General features: G+C 41.0%; 1 protein-coding gene across 1 annotated transcript in view; it reads left to right on the top strand.

Moving 5' to 3' along the window:
* Positions 1-15,836: 15,836 nt before the first annotated feature.
* UBE2D1 (ubiquitin conjugating enzyme E2 D1) overlaps positions 15,837-22,160 on the top strand; it is a 45,837-nt gene continuing 39,513 nt past the window's right edge. The window contains exon 1 of the mRNA XM_049855346.1: positions 15,837-16,078. Within this exon, the coding sequence (XP_049711303.1) occupies positions 16,055-16,078 (24 nt within the window). The 5' untranslated portion in view covers positions 15,837-16,054. The remainder of the gene's footprint in view (positions 16,079-22,160) is intronic.

Genomic DNA, 22,160 nt, shown 5'->3' with positions numbered 1-22,160 from the left:
AAAGCAAAACAAACAACTCCTCTACTTGCTGTTGAGTGCTCAAAACTGGTTTTTACTAACAATGAAAAAAAATGAGACTACAAAATGGACAGGAACAGCCTTGAAGAAAACGTTAGTCACAGAAAGGTACAGTTAACAGAAACAGTCTTGAAGGAAGCACTTGGTACTCCTGACAATTATATGGTTTGCTTCGCCATCTCTCTAGATCCCCATCTCTGCTCTTCCCAAGCCATGGTTCTGGCCTAGTTTCAAACAGAGATTCATGAAACATTGGGTCCTAACCAACGGAGATTTGCCTGGGAACAAAAAAGTTTGAAAATCAATCACAGTGCCCCCCACCCACCCATGGTCCCCTGAGACCTCATGGCCTGTGGCTGGATAGGGTTAGTGGGGCAGTGAGGACAGAGTCTGTGAGCCAACAACCCAGCCAGTTGTTTGGGAAATAGGCCACAGTGAAGGATGCTTAAACTATATATGTGCCAAACACTTCTTCTGAGTCACTCCCAACACTCCTGAGTGTACTCCGCCTCCTGGTGCTTCTGATTTTACAGTTTGGGGACTATAGGATGGTAAGGCCCTGTTGTATCTGAAGACCAAAAACCAAACCCATTGCTATTGAGTTGATTATGACTCATAGTGACACTACAGGACAGAGTAGAACTGTCCCATAGGGTTTCCAAGGAGTGCTTGGTGGATTTGAACTGCTGACCTTCTGGTTAATAGCTGTAGCTCTTAACCACTACACCGCCAGGGTTTCCTCTGAAGACCAGGGAGGCCTATAAGCCTGGTGCTGTCCCAGGACAAGCAAGGGCTCTCATCAGCCCAAAGAAAGCACCCATAAGTCAAAAGAGCTGTGGACATTTGGGCACTGAACAGCACAGCCACACAGAGGCATAATGAGAAAACAGAAGTGCACTCTACTTAAATTCACAAAGACAACATGTCTTCATAAAGGACAGTTGGGCGGAGGAGCAGAAATGGTAATCAGCCAACTGTCCCCAGCTGTACCTGGGAAATCAGGTAACTTCTGTTCTAGAAAGGGCAGAGCTGGTAGTGCTTGTTCAGGGCAGTGCAGCCACTGGCCACTGGCCACACTTGCCAGGGCCAGGTTTGTAGACTGCAGCAGCTGAACTCCTGGCAGATGCCTTTCCTCACTATGTTACAATCAGACCAGGAATGCCTGAATCTTTCTTTTCACCAAACCCCTCCTTTTCACTCTACACTCTTTGAAAATATCTGACAGAATCGGCTAGTCAATTTCCTCCAAGGTCCTCATAAACTAGTCCACTGGCACTCTTAGTCACCTATCGGGTGTGCAGAGAGGCTAAGCACATCCGGCCTGATCCCAAGGAACTTTTTATCTTTTCCACTTGGTGGTTAGCGATCCTGTCCACAGACGTCTCCAAATCTGTCAGCCACCTTAATTCCACTTCTTCCACTGGAAGGTTTTTTTCCCCGAATAACAGGATCTGGCAACCACTCTGTATTCCAAGTGTGACAATGGCGGTTCCATATCCTGCAGAGATTTCCCTTTAAATATGAGTTACTGGAAGGGCAGCAGAACCTATCTGGCCTCTCCAACAAGCTGGGCCGGTCCTGGAGAACTGACTCACTGCAGCCCCACTGCGGGGTGACATGAAGTTCAGGCTTCTCATTGCTGTGGGTGTTGGTTACCAGGAGCCCTGCCCTTGCCATTTCCTTGCTGCGAGGCCAAGCAGGACCGGACAGTGGTTTTTTCCCCTCAGCCTGTAGAGCTAGCTGGTGGTCAGCCCAGAGCAAGCGGAGCTGGGAGGGACCCTGTAGAGGTGGTCAGAGGATCCCGGGGCACGGCTCTGGGCCTGGCCCATGGGTTAGCCACGGGGCCACTGCTCCCAGGGCCTCCCTGTCCCAATCCAGGCTTCTAAAAGTGACTGTAGCTACTCTGATGCATGGCCAGGGTGGAGAGCTTCTACTTTACAGACGTTTGGGCTGGACAGTTGTGAGATCTTTCCTTTATTATTTGGAGGGGTGGAAATACACAAACAGCAGCCTTGAAAGAGAAGCTTTGGATAGGGCTGACCTCACGAAGAATCCAGAATAAAGCCAGCGAAAGTGATGAGGCCTGATTTGATTCAAATACCAATGAAGACAGAACTGACTCCTCTGCCCCCCCTTATTGAGACAGTTAAAAAAAAAAAAAAGACAGTTTCATGCCATAAAGTACAACCATTTAAAGCATATAATTCAATGGTTTTAGGTTTATTTACAAAACCATTGCTGCAATCTAATTTTAGAACATTTCCCATCATCCCTAAAAGAAAACCTTTTCATGTAGAGTGATCCTAAGGCACCCTCCCCCCCCCCCCCGCCACCTTCCAGCACTAGGCAACTACCGATCTATTTTCTATCTCTACAAGGATTTACCTATTCTGAGCACTTTTTTTTTTTACTTATTTTTTTAAAGTTAATTGATTAATTTTTTATTGTGATTTACGTGAAACTTTACAGAGCAAATTAGTTTCTCATTCAAAAATTTATACACAAATTATTTTGTGATGTTGGCTGCACTCCCGCATTGTGTCATCACCATGGGTTCACCGTGTTCATGTGACCAGTTTTCCTGTTGGTCCCACCTTTTCGTCTTTTTTCCTGGGCAGGTGTTGCCCATTTGATCTCCTATACTTGATTGAGCTAAGAAGTATGTTTCTCACATGTGTTATTGTTTGTCTTATAGGCCTGCCTAATCTTTGGCTGAAAGTTGAGCTTTGGGAGCTGCTTCAATTCTGAGTCAGAAGGGTATCTGGGGGCTATAGTCTCAGCAGTTCCTCCAGCCTCTGTCAGACCAGTAAGTCTGGTCTTCTTTGTGAATTTGATCATTTGTTCTACTTTCTCTCCCACTCTGTCCAAGACACTGTGTTGTAATCCCAGTTGGAGTGGTTGACAATGGTAGCTGGGCACCGTCCAGTTCTTCTGGTCTCAGGGTCGTGTAGGTGGTGGTTCATGTGATCCATTAGTCCTTTGGACTAGTTGTTCCCTTGAGTCTTTAGTTGTTTTTTTTTTTTTTCCCCCTCTCCTTTGCTCCAGACTAGAAGAGACTGATAGCTGTATGTTAGATGGCAGCTTGAAAGCTTTTAAGACCCCAGACACTATTCACCAAAGTAGGATATAGAACATTGTCTTTAAGAGCTATGTGGTGCCAGTTGACATAGATGTCCCCTGGGTCTATGGTCCTTTGCCTTTGAGTCTGGGAACTTCATCCCACGCAGTGTTTGGTTATATCTAAGAAGTTTCCCCAACTGTACCACTTGTGTGCTCTATTGTCTCCATTAATATATGAAGAGCACCTACAGTCATAAAAAAAAAAAAGAAATTTCCACCTCCAAACCTATATTTGCTGGTGGGAGTGTTCCCTTACTCCTTACCTCCCCTCTTGGCATATCTGTCTATTTTTCTGTGTACCATTTCATAGATTATTGTTTATTGATTCTATTGTTGCAGAATTGTCTGTACTATAGTAGTTACCATATTTGTCCTTTATTCCTGCATTCCTCTCAGTGTCCTCTCTTGCCTTGGTCACGTTGTGCTGACTTCTTTCATATTGTGTATTGCCTTTCCCTTCACTAATATTAACTTGTGTCTATCTCTTTGGTAACATTCTCTCCCTCCCCCTCCCATCCCTGGTAACTATCAAAGAGTCTTTTTTCCCCCTGTGTGTAAACCTATTGTTGTTAATTTATAAAAGTAGTCTAATACGATACTTGTCTTTTTGTGATTGACTTGTTTCACTCAGCATAATGCTCTCCAGATTATCTATATTGTGAGATGTTAAATGGACTCATCATTATTCTTTATCGTTGCAGAGTATTCCACCATGTGTATATACCACAGTTTGTTAATCCATTCATCTTTTGATAGGCACTTAGGCTGCTTCCACCTTTTTGCTATGGTGGATGATGCTGCAATGAACATGGGTGTGCATATGTCTATTCGTGTCATGGCTCTTATTTCTTTGGGGTATATACCTAGGAGTGGGATTGCTGGATCATATGGTATTTCTAACTTTTTGGAAAATGTGCTGTATCATTTTCCATAAGGATTGTACCATTTTACATTCCCGCAAGCGGTGTATAAGAGTTCCAATCTCCCCACATCCTTGCTGGCGTTCATTATTTTCTATTTTTTTGATTTGTGCTAATAATGTTGGGGTGAGGTGGTATCTCATTGGAGTTTTGATTTGCATCTCTCTAATTGCTAATGATAATGAGCGTTTCTTCATATGTTTGTTAGCAGACCGAATATCTTCTTCAGTGAAGTATCTGTTCATATCCTTTGCCCATTTTTAAAAATTAAATTATTTGTCTTTTTATTGAGGTATCGAAGTTTTCTATAAATTTTAGAGATTAGACCTTTGTCAGATATGTCGTAGCTAAATATTTTTTCCCAGTCTGTAGCTTCTCTTTTCACTCTTTTGGAGAAGTCTTTTGCTGAGCATAAGTGTTTAATTAGGGCTTCCTATTCATCGTTTTTTTTTTTTTATTATTATTCATCTAGTTCATCTTCTCCTGTGTGTGCATTTTTAGTCATGTTTGGTCATCTTTTTATGCCATATATTAGGGCCCCTAACATTGTCTCTAATTTTTCCCCTATGATCTTTACAGTTTTAGGTTTTATATGGAAACCCTGGTGGTGTAGTGGTTAAGTGCTACGGCTGCTAACCAAGAGGTCGGCAGTTCGAATCTGCCAGGCACTCCTTGGAAACTCCATGGTACAGTTCTACTCTGTCCTATAGGGTCGCTATGAGTTGGAATCGACTTGACGGCAGTGGGTTTTATTTAGGTCTTTGATCCATTTTGAGTTAGTTTTCTTATATGGTATGAGGTATGGGTCCCATTTCATTTTTCTACTGATAGATATCCAATTTTGCCAGCATCATTTTTTAAAGAAATGGTCTCTTCCCCATTCAATAACCTTTGGTCCTTTGTCAAAAATCAGCTGTCTGTAGGTGGATGGATTTACGTCTGAGTTCTCAATTCTGTTCCATTGGTCTATGTATCTATTGTTGTACCAGTACCAGGCTGCTATGACTACTGTGTCTGTATAGTAGATTCTGAGAACAGGTAGTGTGAGGCCTCCTGCTTAGTTCTTCTTTTTTAATAAGGCTTTACTTATTCGGGGCCTCTTTCCCTTCCATATAAAGTTAGTGATTAATTTTTCTATCTCAGTGAAGAATGCTGTTGGGATTTGGTTCGGGATTGCATTATATCTATACATCGCTTTGGGTAGTACTGACATTTTCACAATGTTAAGTCTTCCTATCCAAGAGCATGATATGTTTTTCCATTTATGTAGGTCTCTTTTGGTTTCTTGCAGTAGTGCTCTGCAGTTTTCATTGTGTAAGTCTTTTATGTCCCTGGTTAGATGTATTCCTAAGTATTTTATCTTTTGGGGGCCTATTATAAACAGTATAGTTTTCCTGATATCCTTTTCACAGTTCTCTTCATTGATGTAAAGGAATCCAACTGATTTTTGTATGTTAATCTTATATCCTGCCACTTTGCTGAATGCTTCTATTAGTTCCAATAGCTTTCTTACGGGGTCCTTAGTATTTTCTGTATATAGGATCATATCGTCTGTGAATAGGGATAGTTTTATTTCTTCTTTACCAATGTGGATGCCCTTTATTTCCTTTTCTTGTCTTACTTTCTCACTAGGACTTCCAATATAATGTTGAATAAGAGTGGTGATAAAGGGCATTGTTCTGAACATTTCATATAAATGTGATGATACAATATGTGGGTTTTTGTGATAATGTTTTCAAGGTTTATCCATATTATAGCATAAATCAGTACTTCATTCCATTTTATTAGTTAGTAATATTTCAGTTATATGGAAACACCAAAGAGCCCTGGTGGTACAATGGTTAAGCACTTGGCTGCTAACCAAAAGATGGGCTGTTCAAACCTACCAGCCACTCTGCAGAAAAAAGATGTAGCAGTCTGCTTCAGTGAAGATTTCAGTCTTAGAAACCTTATGGGGCAGTTATACTCTGTCCTATGGGGTCGCTATGAGTTGGCATCAACTCGATGGCAATGGGATGGATACACCACATTTTGTTTTTCCATTCTCACCAGTAGATGGGCATTTGGATTATTCCCACTTTTTGGTTATTACGTATAATGCTGCTATGGACATTTGTGTATAAGTTTTTGTGTAGATGCATGTTTTCATTTCTCTTAAGTATATCCGTACGAGTGTAATTAGTGGGTCATATTTTATGGGACCTCTATGTTTAACATTTTGAGGAACAGCTAAACTGCTTTCAAAGTGACTACACCATTTTACCTTCCCATTAGCAATGTATGAGGGCTCCAATTTCTCCATATCCTTCCCAACATTTGTTATTGTCTGACTTTTTGATGATAGCCATCCTAGTGGGTGTGAAGTAGTATCTCATTGATTTGCATTTCTCTAAAGACTAAAAATGTTGATCACTTTTTCTGATGTTTGTTTGTCATCCATATATTTTCTTTGGAGAAAAGTCTATTGAAATGTTGTGTCTACATTTCAATTGGGTTATTTGCCTTTTTATTATTGGTTATAAGAGCTCTTTACATATCCTGGATATAAGTCTCTTATCAGATATATGGTTTGTAAATAATTTCTCCAAATCTTTTTTTTTTTTTTTTTTGGTGAATTTGTTTTGAAGAATTCTTCTAAGTTAGTCATGTCGTTATTGTTACTAGGTTCATTAACTTCAGTTTCCCTGACGTTATTATAACAGTTTCTGAAAAGTCTCAGTCTGGTGAACTTAGAGAAGTAAGGGAGAGATAGGAAATCTACTGTAGGTTTCCAAAATGGTCCAGAAGAAAACCAGTTATCATCCTTCGCAATCTGATCTTAACCCATTGGACCTAGTTAGTCATATTTACTTTCTAGTCCCCAACAGGAGCCTTGGACTCCACGTGGAGCACATCATGCTGATTTTCTTGTCCATTTTGCTTACGTTATAAATTTCTTTCTCCATTCCTCTGCTTAACCAAGTGCTTCCTTCCATTCAAGCTCTATTACCTCTACAAAGGTTTCCCTTACCCTACAGTCCACAATGTTGCCCTTTGTTTGAACTTCTTTAGCACTTACCCTCTATGGCTCTCAAAATATTTTATTTTTGTTGTTCTTGAATGAATGAATGAGAACTATCATGCACTGATACTTTAGTTCACATGGATTTTTGTTTTGTATTGTTTTGCTTTTCTTTGTATTGTTTTATTAGTTGTGTTTGTATTGTTTTTGTTTTCTCCTAAATTTTATTTACTTTGTCATTGAGAATATACACAGCAAAACGTACATCAACTCAACAGTTTCTACATGTACCATTTAGCGACATTGAGTACATTCTTCGAATTGTGCAACCATTCTCACCCTCCTTTTCTGAGTTATTCCTCCCTCATTAACATAAACTCACTACCCCCTAAAGTTCCTGTCTAATCATTCGAGCTGCTGTTGTCAATTTGATCCCAAATATGTAGCTCTTAAAAAAGCATAATACTCAAGGCACAATTGCAGTAATATGTAGGTATATTACCAAAACCAAACCCACTGCCATCAAGTCCATCCTGACTCATAGCAAGCCCATAGGGTTTCCAAGGCTGTAAATCTCTACAGAAGCAGACTGCCACATCTTTCTCCCTCAGAACCACTGGTGGTTTCGAACCGCCAACCTTTAGGTTAGCAGTCCGGGTAGAAGTTAAGAGTTCAGCTGCTAACCAAAAGGTTGGCAGCTAGAATCCACCAGGCACTGCTTGGAAACCCTATGGAGCAGTTCTACTGTGTCCTATAGGGTTGCCATGAGTCAGAATCAATTCGACAGCAACTGTTTTTTTGTTTTGTTTTGTTTTTTATATATTTACAAAACTAAAAAAAAATTTATATATGATAAAAATTACATAAAATACATGATAAAAATTTGCCATTGTAACCATTTTTAAGTATACAATTCACAATGTGAATTAATTATATTCACAATGTTGTGCAATCGTGACCACTATGTTTACAAACTTTTTCTTCACCCCAAACTCCATCTTATATGTTTGTTTGACATCTTCCTCCCAAGTAAATTTTAAGTTTTTAAAAGGTAGCAGTGACTCTAATCTTTCTTTGTCATATTCCCTTATCACCTAGCATGGTATAATGCCCCCAGTAGAGGTCAAGAATTGTTCATTCTTCGATAGTGTAAACTGATGCCTAGAAATCTGCACTTTTAACAAGTCTTATACTCCCCATCATCCCATTCCTCCCTACCAATCCACAGGATTCTGAGGTAGTGTTTGACAGTAAGGGACCTATCTATTTTCTTCATTATATGTCCTCAGTGCCTACATATAGTAAACATTCCACAATTCTTTTAAATTACTAATGTAGTTGACTACAAATCATGTTTTTAAAATACCCTGGGAGAAAGAATAAAAGAATAAATAAAAATTTTGAACAGCTATATGTTATATATGTATTTGCATGTTGAGAAAATACATGTGAGAGGCTTTAAATAGTTTAAAGCAATCTCAAAGTGTAAGCTATTGCTGTAAAAATATTAAAGGGGATTTTTTTAAGGTGTGATTTCTCTTCTATTGGGAGGTAAATTTGCCCTAGAAAGACCCAAACAGACTTGTGAGCTTCCTTTTTAACTTTTTTATTTTTTATAAAGAACAAAAAGAAATAGACCTTTGAGTTGCAAGGGCACCAAACGTTTCAGCTCCACTCACTTTAAACAAATACAACATTTATTGCCTTCATTATAAAAGAGGAGATTGGGGTGAGACAGGTTTAAAGATTTGCCTAAGGTGGATATTCCCAAAGTGTTGTCCATCGATATCTTCATCAGAATCTCCTCAGAAGTTTGTTTTAAAAAGTATAGTTTCTAGATCCCCACCAAACTTACTAAACAAGACTCTTTAAAAGAATTTTTAGAAGCTCCTTGCATATTGGTGGCTTCATGTTAAAACTGTCCATCACCCAATCTCAAATTGTGATATTCGTCTGAATCACCTAGAGATCTTATTAAAATGCAAATCCTGAGGTGGGGCCCAAGATTGTGTATTTCAAAAAGTTCTCAGATGATGACAGTGTTGTTTGTACATGGACCACACTTTGAATAGCAAAGATCTAGAGCCCTGGATCTCAGAGTGTGGTCCCAGGATCAGCAACACCAGTATCACTTGGGAATACTTGCTAGAAACACGAATTCTTAGGTCCCACTCCAGACTTAATCAGAAATTCTGATACATATTAAAATTTGAGAACATGTTAAAACTTTTAAGCTCTCCACTTGGTTCTAATATGGATCCAGGTTTGCACACTGCTGTTTGAGCATTACTGGCTGTCTTAGGTAACCAGTGCTGCTATAACAGAAATACCACAAGTGGATGGCTTTAATGAACAGAAATTTGTTTTCTCATAGTTTAAGAGGCTAGAAGTTCGAATGCAGGGTGCCACCTCTAGGGGAAGACTCTCTCTGTTGGCTCTTGTCTCTTTTCAGATTCTGTTCCTTGGCTCTTTGGTGATCTTCATGTGGCATAGCATCTACATTCCCTCATCTCTGTTTGCTTGCTCGCTTAATCTACTGTTTTATATCTCAGAAGAGATTGACTTAAAACATAACCTACACTAATACTGCCTCATTAACATAACAAAGAAACTCATTTCTAAATGGAATTATAACCGCATGGTTAGGATTGACAGCACATGTTTTTGGAGGGCACAATTCAATCTGTAACACTGGCCTAATAAGCATTCTTATTCTTAGCAGAACCCAAGTCTCTTACATCTTAGTAACATCTCATTCCACCTTCCTGTGATTCCCAAGCACCAGCTCTTCAGAACACTGACCTGTGCTGGGTTGCAAAAGAATCACTCCTATCCCGCTCTCGCATAGGGGTGGGAGTGAAGGAAGGACTCACTGATGAGGATTTTTCTTGTTGTTTGTTTTTTAAGATTCAGATTCCCAGGTTGGGGTACAGAAATTTAAACTTTTTTAAAGCTCTCTTGTTTTAAACCGGAGCTGAGGTGGTGCAATGGTCAAGCGCTCAGCTGCTAATGAAAAGGTTGGTGGTTTGAACCCACCCAGTGGCTCTGCAGGAGAAAGATTGGCAGTCTGCTCCCACGAAGTCTGCAGCCTAGAAAACTCTATGCAGCAGTTCTAATCTGGCACATGGGGTCCCTATGAGTTGAAAATTGACTGGATGACACCCAACAGCAACAACAATAGTTTTCAAATGCCTTGCCTTGCATGAGCCTGTGTACCCTGAACTACAAAGCGAAAGGTTGGCAGTTTAAACCCACCCAGAAGGGCCTTGGAAGAAAAACCTAGTGATCTGCTTTTAAAAGTTCACAGCCTTGAAAACCCTATGGAATGCTTGTACTCTGCACACATGAGATCACCATTTTGATACCACGGCAACTGTGTTTTTTTTGGAGTCCCCCCCCCACTACTTTTTGTTATATAAGGTCCCATCTTAGCAGACTACAGAGATTCTCCTGTTGGCTTTGAAGAGGTAAGCGGTCAGATCATAAGAGTGCCACATGGCTGGCACCTGAGGGTGGCTTCCAGTTGCTGTGAGCAAAACCTGGCTGACAACCAACAAGAAAACAGGAACCTCAGTCCTATACCTGCAAGGCACTGAATTCCACCTACAACCTGAATAAGCTTGGAAGAAGACCCCAAGCTCCAGACGAGAATGCGGCCAGCCAGCACCCAATTTCATTTCTTCAGTATGAAAGAAAACATGACACCAGATGAAAACTTAGATCTGCGTGAAGAAATCAAATGCATCAAAATGGTAAATATGTGAGCATATATAAAAGGCTATCATTTTTTCTGTTTAATGCAAAATTATAACATGTATTGATTGTGGGGTCTGTAATGTTTGTAGATGTAAAATATATTGCAACAATAGCACAAAGAACAGGGGGTTATGCTACTGTAAGTTCTTACATTTTATGTGAAGTGGTATAATATTAACTCTGAATGGACTCTGTTAAGTTCAGGATGCATATTTTAATCCCTAGAGCCTTGTTGGCACAATAGTTAAGTGCTCAGCTGCTAACTGAATGGTTGGCTGGTGGTTAAAACCTACCAGTGGCTCCGTAGGAGACCTGGTGATCTGCTCCTGTAAAGATTACAGCCTAGAAAATCCTATGAGGCTCTTCTACTCTGTCACACGGGGTTGCTATGAGTCAGAATCAACTCAACGGCACCTAACAACAATAGAGCAAATACTAAAAAATAAGTAAAAGGGAATAGCTAAAAATATATTAGAGAGTTTTTTTCATCCTTTCTTCTTCCCCTTCCTTTCCTTCCCTTCCTGAATAATTCAGGCTCAAAGCCAACAGGAGGGGCCAAGCAAGGTAGGGGTCTATGCCAGAGTTGGGTGAGACACAGTGGCCCAGTATGTGATGTCAGAGCTCAACTAAGGTGAGGCAGGTGTGACATGGGGGTGGGATATAGGGGCTGTGGTAGGCAGACTTCTAAGACAGCCCCCAAGAAATATCAATGTATGTCAACAAAAAAGGTATACGAGAATATTCATAACTGCTTTACTTATAATAAACGCAGGCTGGGGACAACCCAAATGTTCACCAATTTGATAAGGGGTAAAAAAAAAAAAAAAAGTAGTGTATTCATGCTATAGAATACTACTCAGCTACTGAAGAGAGTACAAGTGAAAGAAACCAAACACAAGAATATTTACTATATTTTTCCGTTTACATGACATTCAAAAACAAGGAAAAGTAATTTATGGTGATAGAAATCAGAAGAAGCTAGAAATCTACTGAGACGGAGAGTGACTGGAAACAGACACGAGGGAATTTTCTGTGGTGATGGAAGTGTTTTATAGCTTGATTGTGGTTGTTGTTACATAGGTATATCTATTTGTGAAAACTCATCAAATATTATATTTAGATCTGTGTAGTTCATTATGTAAAGTTTACTTCACTAAAAAAAAAGTAAGACATTTTCTATATTTTCTTAGAATTTACGGTCTAATGAGATAGTCAACAAAAGAATATCTCTAAAGTATGGACATATTGCTTCTGGAATTAAAAGAATAATATAAATACTAATAAACCCACATCGGGGAATAGGTAGAAGAGAATATCAGAGCATGTAATGTTCGAGTTGGATCTGGAAAATCGTGTGTACATTTGTCGGGTGAATGGTGGTAGGTCATTCTATGCAGAGAGAATGCAGTGTGCAAAGGCACATGGAATTAATTAATTGGAATGTGTGGAGCTAAAGATGAAAAGGAGTTTGGGGCCCAATTGTTATGGGCCTTTTGCACTAAGCTGAGGCATTGGACTTCCATGATACAATCCAGTAGAGATTGTTTTAAGCAATGGAATGACGCGATGTGTGTGCACGTAGGATAGCCTGGAGTAGGGAGAAATTGATGCTGTTGTCTTGGGCTCTTACTGCCTTTCGAATGAAACCTCCCTATTCATAGCCCCTACTTGAATGTGTATTTTTGTTGTCTATGAAGAGATGACCAAAATTGTCCACTGAATGACCCTGGAAGTTTTTTCTGAGTTAGCTTGCAATGGGTTACCTGCAACTACTGCTTTCTCATACTGGTGGAGGCTGGATATGACCTTACTTCCCATATAATATCCCAAGACTCTCAGCATAGGAATGCAACTCCGCAAAGCCACTGCCGCCCATGTCTAGACCGTTGGACCCTCACTTACAAGGACATGCTCCCCTACAAAAAGGAATAACTACTTAGGGTCCCTTTCTCTGGAGTACAAAAATGGTACATCAAGATAGTCCAGATACACCTCTCTGTAGGAGATAAGACTTCCCTGATATTCTCTGGAAGTCCCTTTTCCCAACAGTACTTCCAAACATCGAACAAAGCTGATAGAACAATATGTAGCCACCTAACACAATGGCAATCAACCTATAGTTTGTCCACTACTTAACAACTTGTCATTGTTAGTTGCTGTCAAGTGGGCTCCAACTCATGGCAACCGCATGAACAACAAAACAAAATATTGCCTGGTCTGCGCCATCTTCATGATCATTGGAATGCTCAAGTGAATTGTTGTGGCCACTGTGTATTTTTAGTGCTTTCCAACCTAAATGGCTCATCTTCCAGCATTATGGTATATCAGACAATATGCTGTTGTGATACATAGGGTTTTCATCAACTAATTTTAGGAAGTACATCTCCAGGCCTTTCTTCCTACTCTGTCTTAGTCTGGAAGCTCTGGTAAAACCCGTCTACCATGAGTGACCCTACTGGTATTTGAAAAAAATGATGGCATAATTTCCAGCATAATAACCATAGCAATATGAAACCTACCACAGCACAACAAACTGACAGGTAATGGCTACAACTTACAGCCTGGAGTAAAATAATGAATTGTTCCAATGAGATTCTTTTGCGGATATGAACTAGGGAATACTAAAAGGCTTGGCCATTTAGCATCGGGGCAGTTACTGAAAGAGTATCAACAGAGTAGAGAAACGGCTGTGGCAAGTCTAAAACCTGTGTAACAGAAACTAGGCAGGTGCTAGAAAGAGGAGGGCAGGGCCAGTGTGCCGAAAGAAGCAAGGAGGATGAAAAGGAAAGTAAGAGAGTAGCCAGGCCCCAGACTTCCCTTAGTTTTTTGGAGGGGGGAGCAGCTTCCAAGTTAAGTTTCAGGTCCCATTAATTGATTGTTTCTATCATTCTTCCAAAACCTTACTCCCCTGGACTTTTTTATTTTAAGTTACTTGAGTGGATTTCTGTTCCTTGTTCTTTGTGAGCTATGGTAAATATTGATTTTGGCTTCCTGGAAAGCTCTCCCCACTCTCACCTTCTAGTAACAGACTCTGACTCCTGGCCGCAGGGCAGGAAGGCAGAAATGTCCAGTAGGCTTTTGGAAATGTGAGACTTAAACTGGTGTGAGAGAACGGGCTGGAAAGAGATTTTATAGTCATCACCATATAGATTAAAACAAGTAAGGAAATAATATATAGAGAGCACTTTCAATATATCAGGCACTATGTTGGGCACTTTACATCTATTAATGCCAATTAATTCCTACAATAATATATCTAGAGATTATTATCTCTACTGAAAGATGAGGAAACTGAGGCTTAAAGCATTTAAATGGCTTGGCCAAGGTAGCACAGCTGGTAGGTGTGAGAGTGGGAATTTCTTCCCAGAATCAGGGGTGGATTATTTAATAGGCAAAGTAAGCACAGAGCTTACCTCGTTTACCAAATCATCTGTAGTGAACAATTTCATTTTTTTTCACAACATCAAAGATTCTGCTTCTAGGTGCGACTGGCATCTGTCTCTCTCCTAATCCCACAGCACCTTCCTACAGAATCAAAGTCTCTTCAGATTTACAATCCCTGACAGGAGCGATGACCCAGTAAGCAAAGCAAGCATGGGTTTACACGGGGTTTACTTGCGCTTACTTGCTAATCTGTAGTGAGTAATTTCGCGTGGGTTTCACCATTACAGATAAGTAAATAAGCACAAGTAAGCCCGTGCTTACCTTGCCTATTGGATAATCTGCTCCTACCCGTAGTAGTGCTTCCGTTACAAACCCCATGTTCCTCCAGCCACCCTGCGCTGCCTTCTAGTTCATGGAATTAGGAAAGGTTTATCTCCTTGAAATATACTGACAGTGAAGAGGATAGAGGCTTGGAACTCTGGGGCACAGTGACAGAAAGGAAACCCTGGTGGCATAGTGATCAAGAGCTACCAAGGATACAAACAGTATATTTGGCGACTTGAGAATAAACTTTGCTGGACTAGGATGGGAAACCCTGGTGGCATAGTGGTTAAGTGCTACGGCTGCGAACCAAAAGGTCGGCAGTTCAAATCCACCAGGCACTTCTTGGAAACCCTGTGGGGCAGTTTTACTCTGTCGTATAGGGTCACCATGAGTCCGAACCGACTCTCACGGCAACGGGTTGGTGTTGTTGGTTAGTGACAGAAAAGGGAAAGTCAGAGAAGACCCAGCTATCTTGGGGCTATATATAGAAGCCAGAGGCAGTGAGCCTTTTGAAAAGCAAAAGGATGGCCAGCAATTAAATGCTGCAAAAACATCACGAAGAATAAGTAGTGAATTGGATTTGGTACTTAGAAATTCAAGAGTGATCCTGGTGAAAACTAATTCCACTAGACTGAGAGCAGACGCCAAGTTTTAATGGTTACACAAGTCCCTAGTGTTGAGGGAAGGAGTGTCAGTGGACTGTTCAGCAGGTACTGTAATACGAAGGGAAGGAACCAATGGTGAGGTTGAAGGGAAGAATTCAGAATTGAAGGGGTAATTTTCAAGGAGGAGCTTGGGAAAAGTACCCAGACCCATTGCCGTATGCTGAATTAGCATTGGACGTAAAGGGCGCCTTTTTTCTCTGACATTAGGAACTAAGTAGGTAAGTAAGAAGTCATCTAATAGGCACGAGTTGTGCATGTGTGGAGTGAAAAATCGAGGCAATTCATATATTTTAGAAGAGTGAAATCTGTGACGATAACAAGATCAGCTGTAGCACATTCTGGCTAATGCATTAGCTTTCTCAAGATTTTTAAATTTCTGTAAGTGCTTTACTGGCTCATTTGTTAGCCCCCATTTTACAAATGGAGAACTCCAGATTAAGTGACTTGCTCCAAGTCAAACTATAGAGACTAACTCTAGAACCCCAGGGTTCGCTGTTGAGGTCAACAGTTAGTCACCCTCCAGCGCCTGGGGGGCAGCCTGGGCAGCGGAGCAGCGGGCGCAGAACTACACTTCCCAGTGTGCCAGGCGGGGCGGGGCGCGGGCAGGGAGGACGCAGGCTCCTTCCCAGAAGCAAAAGCGGAAACAAAAGAGTCTCGCCGGCGTCCCCGCCCGCACACTCGCACACTCGCGCTCGGGCGCACACTGTACAGGCACAGGCGCGCGCAGCAAGCCAGCGAACGGCGAGCCGGGGACCCACCGGGCTGAGCCAGCCAAGCAGCCAGCGAGCCGAGCCCGCGACCATCCCACGCCCCCGAGCCCGCAGCCGCCCCCCGCTGGCCGGTGTCCCCGCCGCCCTCCCCGACCCATGGCGCTGAAGCGGATTCAGAAAGTGAGTGCCCGGGCCGGGCCTGCGGTGGCGGGGCGGGCATCGGCCCCCTGCCCACGCAGACCCGGCCGAGGGTCCCGAGAGACGCGCCGGGAGGGCACGGGATGGGAGGGTGGGCCGGGGAGGAGGCCAGGGGTCGGCGGCGCCGGCGGGGTCAGCGAGCAGCGGACAGGTGAGGTGGGAGCCCGGGCAGGTCCCTGGTGCCTGGAGATGCCTGGGGACAGGGAGCCCCCTGCGCGCTGGCTCGGGAGCTGCGCCCAAAGCCGACGGCTGGAGATCCTCCTCGATCTCCAGACCTTCCCAAAAACCTGTGCCTCACGGTCACGGCTGGATTTTGCCCTACACCGGGCTAGTTTTGGCTCCTGTCACGCTGTTTTCTCCACGCTGTTTCTTATGCCCGGCCTCTTTTATGTTCTTGCTTCTCCGGGCTCCTGGAGAGGGCTAGGAAGGTGTGGTGGGCCTGCAGCCTTTCTCCTTTGAGCTGTTGGATTTGTTCTTTCTTTCCTCTGCGTTTGGCTGTTGCTCAGTTGCCCGAATGGGCTGGAAAAGCCCATTTGGGGGCCGAGAAGCCAGTCTTTTCCTCCTGCTCCTTCTATTTTGGTACCTCTGCTGCTGCCACTTGAGGTCACATAGCTGTAGTGAAAACATAGTTGCTGGTACACAACAAGATGACCTCCTGGCTGTGATTCACGGTGACTCAAGCCAAACAGGTTTTTTTTTCCCATGATAAACTTATATGTAAAGTTCGAGACACAACAGAAACTGACACAAATTAAATTGTTTGATGCTTTGACACATGGGTATAGAATGAGGAAGAAATGTGTATATTCGTTTAACAAATGTTTACCCATCCCTGTTCTGTGCATGGAGTTGTCTTCACTTGCATATTGTTCATTGCTACTGTTTCAAATGTGAATATGTTACTGAACTGGGGTTTGGGCGTTTTCTTTCTGTTCACTTTTATTTCTTGTTGGGTTATTGGCCTGTTCACTAACCCGAGTTTTAGGTGTTATTGTCCCTGTTAGGAACACTGCTAATTTATTTTTAAACGGGGAGTGCATTCAGCAAGTTAAGCCAACAGACAGCGTGTTTCGTAAATGAATGTTTATCAACTTTTCGACCATAAATCACTACAACAGTAGTATATGTTGGAGTCTCTGGGTGGAGCTAATGGTTAAGGCACTCAACTGCTAACGATAGGTTGGAGGTTCAAGTCCACCCAGAGGTGCCTTGGGAAGAAATCCCTGGAGATTTACTTCTGAAAGATCAACCACTGAAAACCCTGTGGTATACAGTTCTACTCTGACACACATGGGGTCACCATGAATCAGAGTTGACTCAATGGCAGCTGGTTACTAGTTATATATGCTAGAGCAGTGATAGAGATATACATATTGTATCTTGAGTCACATCCTTAAGCCCAGAGGACAGCAACTTTTAGACCCAGCCATTTTTCTGTTGTTGTTCAGATACTAAATCTGTTAATCACTGTTATTGATTGTGCATTTAAGGGTCATCTCACTACAAAACATATAGCAATCAGCATTTATTGAGTAATATGTTTTCAGATTTGAAGATGATGTAATTATACATTTTTTTAATTATACATTTTTTTTTTTCCCATATAGAGAACCCTAATTTTGAAACTCTAGTCAGCACCTTTGTCATACCTTACACGGTAGTGTATTGGTTCATATTTGGATCAAATACATTTCCGAAGGAGGTTTTAAAACTCAGTAGTCTTCTTTCTTAGTTGTGAGAATTTTTCACATGACATTGCATGTACCGTAGCTTTTAACTACGGCAGAATCACAATAAATGGATACTCAAAGAAATAGGGGTACTATTTGTAAATATCACACTGGGTAACTCTTGTCAGTTACCATACTGAGCCAGTGTTTTTGGCTTATATTTATATTTTTAATATGGCATATGCCCACATCATAATTTTAGTAAATATTAGTTATTACTAGTTTATAACAAAGTTGTCCTCTACAAAAATATTATTTACATAGAATTGAGGTCAGACCAGTGTCAGATTGTTATTTTGAAGGAGACGCTTGGGGTCACATAACATCGCATCTCCATGTGTCTGTCTTTGGCTTCACTTTTCTGTTATCAGACAGATAAACTTTCACAAATCTCCTTTGTATTACTTGCATGTTCAAACCATTCCCTCAAACCTGGGGGGAATTATTTTGATTGATTGCCTACTCTTCCTCCCTTCTCTGCCCACCTCCTGGATTAGAAGCTGATTCAGGGTAAGATATGCTGTTTGCCATGAGGATGGTCACAAAGCACTCTTAGAGGCCATCACTATAAAAAAAAAAAAAAATTTGAATCTTGCATATTCCCGTAAATGAAGATGTTTACTAACTTGTGACCTTTTCTTTTTAAGCCTGTTAAAGTAACACTGTCATAACTTTTAGGTCACTGGGTTGTAATTTTCCTTACTGTATCAAAAGTGTCAGACTTTAGAACTGTGCAGAACCTCAGAGAACCCTCCAGTGTACTAAGACTCAAGAGGACAGAGGCAGGGCACAACTTCTAGGGTAGTGTACCAGAATTACCTGTAGGATATTTCCAGACTGGCCTCACGGCTGTAAATGGAGAGATGTTGAATCCCTCAGATATGCTGGAATGGAAAGAAGGTTGAGAACCACTGATATTCTAGTTTCTCTTTATTTGTCAAAGAAGGAATTTGAGGACTGGCGTGGAAGAGTGCTTTGCCCAAGGTTAATCTCTTGCATGATTTGACATATTTCAGAATGCTAAAAAGTCAGGATTTCACATTTCTTCACTATGAAAAGGTTAAAGATGTTTGAATTAAAATTGTTTGTATATACAAAGCATGGGGATATCATTGCTTAAAATATATTTTTATGGTTGCTGTTCTATGCTGTCTAGTTGATTCCAACTCGACAGCGACCCTATAGGACAGAGTAGAACTGCCCCATAGGGTTTTTAAGACTGTAATCTTTATGGGAGCAAGTCACCAGGTCTTTTTTCCAGTGGAACCACGGAGTGGGTTTGACCTGTCGACCTTTCTGTTAGCAGCCTAGTGCTTTAACCATTGTACCACCAGGGCTCCTTTATTTTTATGGTAAAAAAAAAAAAAGACTATACTAAATGATTTGATATTCTAACTTAGACAACCTGTGCCAGTTTTGCATTTCCACTCATAAATTTATGCACTCATGCTCTATTTTTAGATACAGTGAAAGATGTTATCACACCCATCTAAATCACTAAAGGGAAATAGTTTGGACAAAGTCTGAAGGACACCTAAAGCATGTGTGAAGAAAGAGGGCAGTTTCAGCTGAGCATGTTATTTTCTAGCATTAATTCTAAATTTTTTTTTTAATCAATTGTATGTTCAATCACTGAAAAACTTTGGAAACATCATTTTTAAAATTATGAATGTTATATCACAATACTGAATGTTTTGGAAAAAAACCACAACCAAAAAAAGTCATTATCATCGTCTTCACATACTTACTTCTAGGTTTTTTAATTTGATAAAGAATTTGAGGTCATAGTCATCACACTAGCATGATGTGATCTGATAGGTTTGTTACCTTTTTTGTCTGTCTTTTGAAAAGTGAAACAAAAGACTTGTTTCGTAAATATAGCAACATAGATAACTATTACTTATTGTTCAGTTCTGTTTTCCAAAGGGAACATTTGATTTATTGTACTTAGCTGCTAACCAAAAGGTTGCAAGTTTGAGTCGACCCAGAGGTGCCTCAGAAGAAAGGCTTGGCGACCTGCTTCTGAAAAATCATCCACTGAAAACCGTACGAAGTGCGGTTCTGCTTTGATACACGTAGGTCACCATGAGTTGCTGTTGACTTAATGGCAGCTGGTTTTTTAACCTAAAAAATATATAGAAACGTAGATTAAAATACAACATTATAAATGTTTTTAGCTACTGAATCTTTTGTATGATCCACTTTTAACTGTTTATGGCACTCTAGAAAACCTTACCCGTTGCCGTCGAGTCGATTCCGACTCATAGCGACCCTACAGGACAGAGTAGAACTGCCCCTGCAGGTTTCCAAGGAACACCTGGTAGATTTGAACTGCCAACCTTTTGGTTAGCAGCTGTAGCTCTTAACCACTCTGCCACCAGGGTTTCCAGAAAACCTTAGGATACTTAAAAAAACTACAACCCTTCGTGAACGGACCAACAAATGAGAAAAGAAGGAAGGTTTGGTTTCTGTTGCTGGCTCTGTGCCTTACTAGCTTCAGTGTCTTTATCCATACGGTGATGTTCATGCTAAGTGCTAGTGTGTACATAATGGTTACTCGGTACAAGGCACTGTTAAAAGTATGTGTGACATATGTTAGGAATCCTGGTGGTACAGTGGTTAAGCATTTGGCTGCTAACTGAAAGAAAGGTTGGTGGTTCTAACCCACCAGCCACTCCAAGGGAGAAAGATGTGACAGTCTGCTTCCATAGAGATTTATAGCCTTGGAAACTGTATAGGGTAGATCTGCTCCGTCCTACAGGGTTGCTATGAGTCAGAATTGACTCGACAGCACTGGGTTTTGACATATGTTAATTGTTTAATCCTTAGTAGACCCCAGAGATAAAAGTGATTATTATTCCATTTTACAGATAAGGAAACTGAGGAACAGACATTTTGAATAACTTATTCAGGATCACACACCTTATAAGTGGCAGAGCTAGGATTTCAAACCAAATAGTTGGCTCCAGATTCCATGCTCTTAACCACTTTATTACATAGCCCTTCCTATCCAGACTGGTTCATATCTGTCGTACTTAAACTGAAGGACATAGTCAATGAGATTATGACATAAGAGGTTTGCAAACTGGAATGTTCTATACAAATGTAAAGTGGTGTTGTAATTAAGCCCTCAGCATACTTAACCACTTTTTCTGACGCATCCTTAGCGTGTTGATTGTGCCCTGTAAATCTCCTCCGTGGAGTAATGTGCGTTGGATCGTTTGCATCCTAAATGAATGACATAGCTTCATACATCTTTGTTCCATCATGTTACATTTTTCTCCTGCAAAAGGACTTAGAAAAATTCGTTGTAGGTTCATAAACGTTCTATCAAATGTGTCATTTCACTGTGGAGTTTTCATTTTAGAAAAGCTGTTTACAAATTGGTATAGATGTTTAGTTCCTGTAGTGACTTTGAACAATAGTCAACTGTTCGGATTGCACAGATACGTTAGAAGGATTTTCAGATTACAAGATTAAATCTAAGACTCCAGGTTCTTTCAAGGAAAGGAGGATGTTACTTAAAAGGGGGGGAGGGCAAGAGCGTAGAATTTATGCTATTTGATAGATAAATCGTTTGCCTTGAGATGAGAGGAAGAAAGTATTCTTTTAAGCTACCGCGTGCGTTTTTCTGCTTTTAAATGTTTATAATTTAGTTCAGTCTTTCTTTTGCCCCCAGTATCATGTATTTTTCTCTCTCCATTTTTTTATATCACAAGAAAGGTGTAAAAAGATGAGACAGTCTATTAAAGTTTCAAAGTTCTGAGGTTCCTTCTCCATGGAAATAAATAGCATAGAATTAAATGAGGCTGTTTATGTCTATTTTCAGAAGCCAGGCACATATAAAAACCAAACCAAGCAGGATGTGGGATTGCCTCCAGTAAAGCAGAGTAGCATCCTTAGTTGCTGAAGTTCCCTGAAATATGAGCAGAAAACATATGTGCTCTGTATTTTCATTTAATGAGTGCTGCTAATCAAAATGTTAAGCCTAATAACTTAGCCATCAAACTGACTTAGTGGTTGTCTACGAATCCATTAGCTCCCCCCACCCCTTTTTAACATTGGATGAACTGATATTACATTTAATTAAAAACTGGCATTGTGATGCTTATCCTCTTTCCTTCTACCCCTGTGAGGTACTGGAATAAAAGATACTGGAACATATATTATGACCCAGATTCCCAGGGTTTGGGGATTGGAGGGGTCCTCAGGCCACGCTATTTCTGGCCTGCCTTGGTCTAGATGGCCTCTGAAAAGCTGAGGTTTTTCTGCATTTAATTTAGCTCTGAGATAAATCTGTGAAGGTTTTGTTATACAGTTTAGGTAGTGATGAG

This window comes from Elephas maximus, chromosome 16, assembly GCF_024166365.1.
Source record: "Elephas maximus indicus isolate mEleMax1 chromosome 16, mEleMax1 primary haplotype, whole genome shotgun sequence".
Taxonomy (NCBI): Eukaryota; Metazoa; Chordata; class Mammalia; order Proboscidea; family Elephantidae; genus Elephas; species Elephas maximus.
This window is presented reverse-complemented; position numbering and strand designations above follow the sequence as displayed.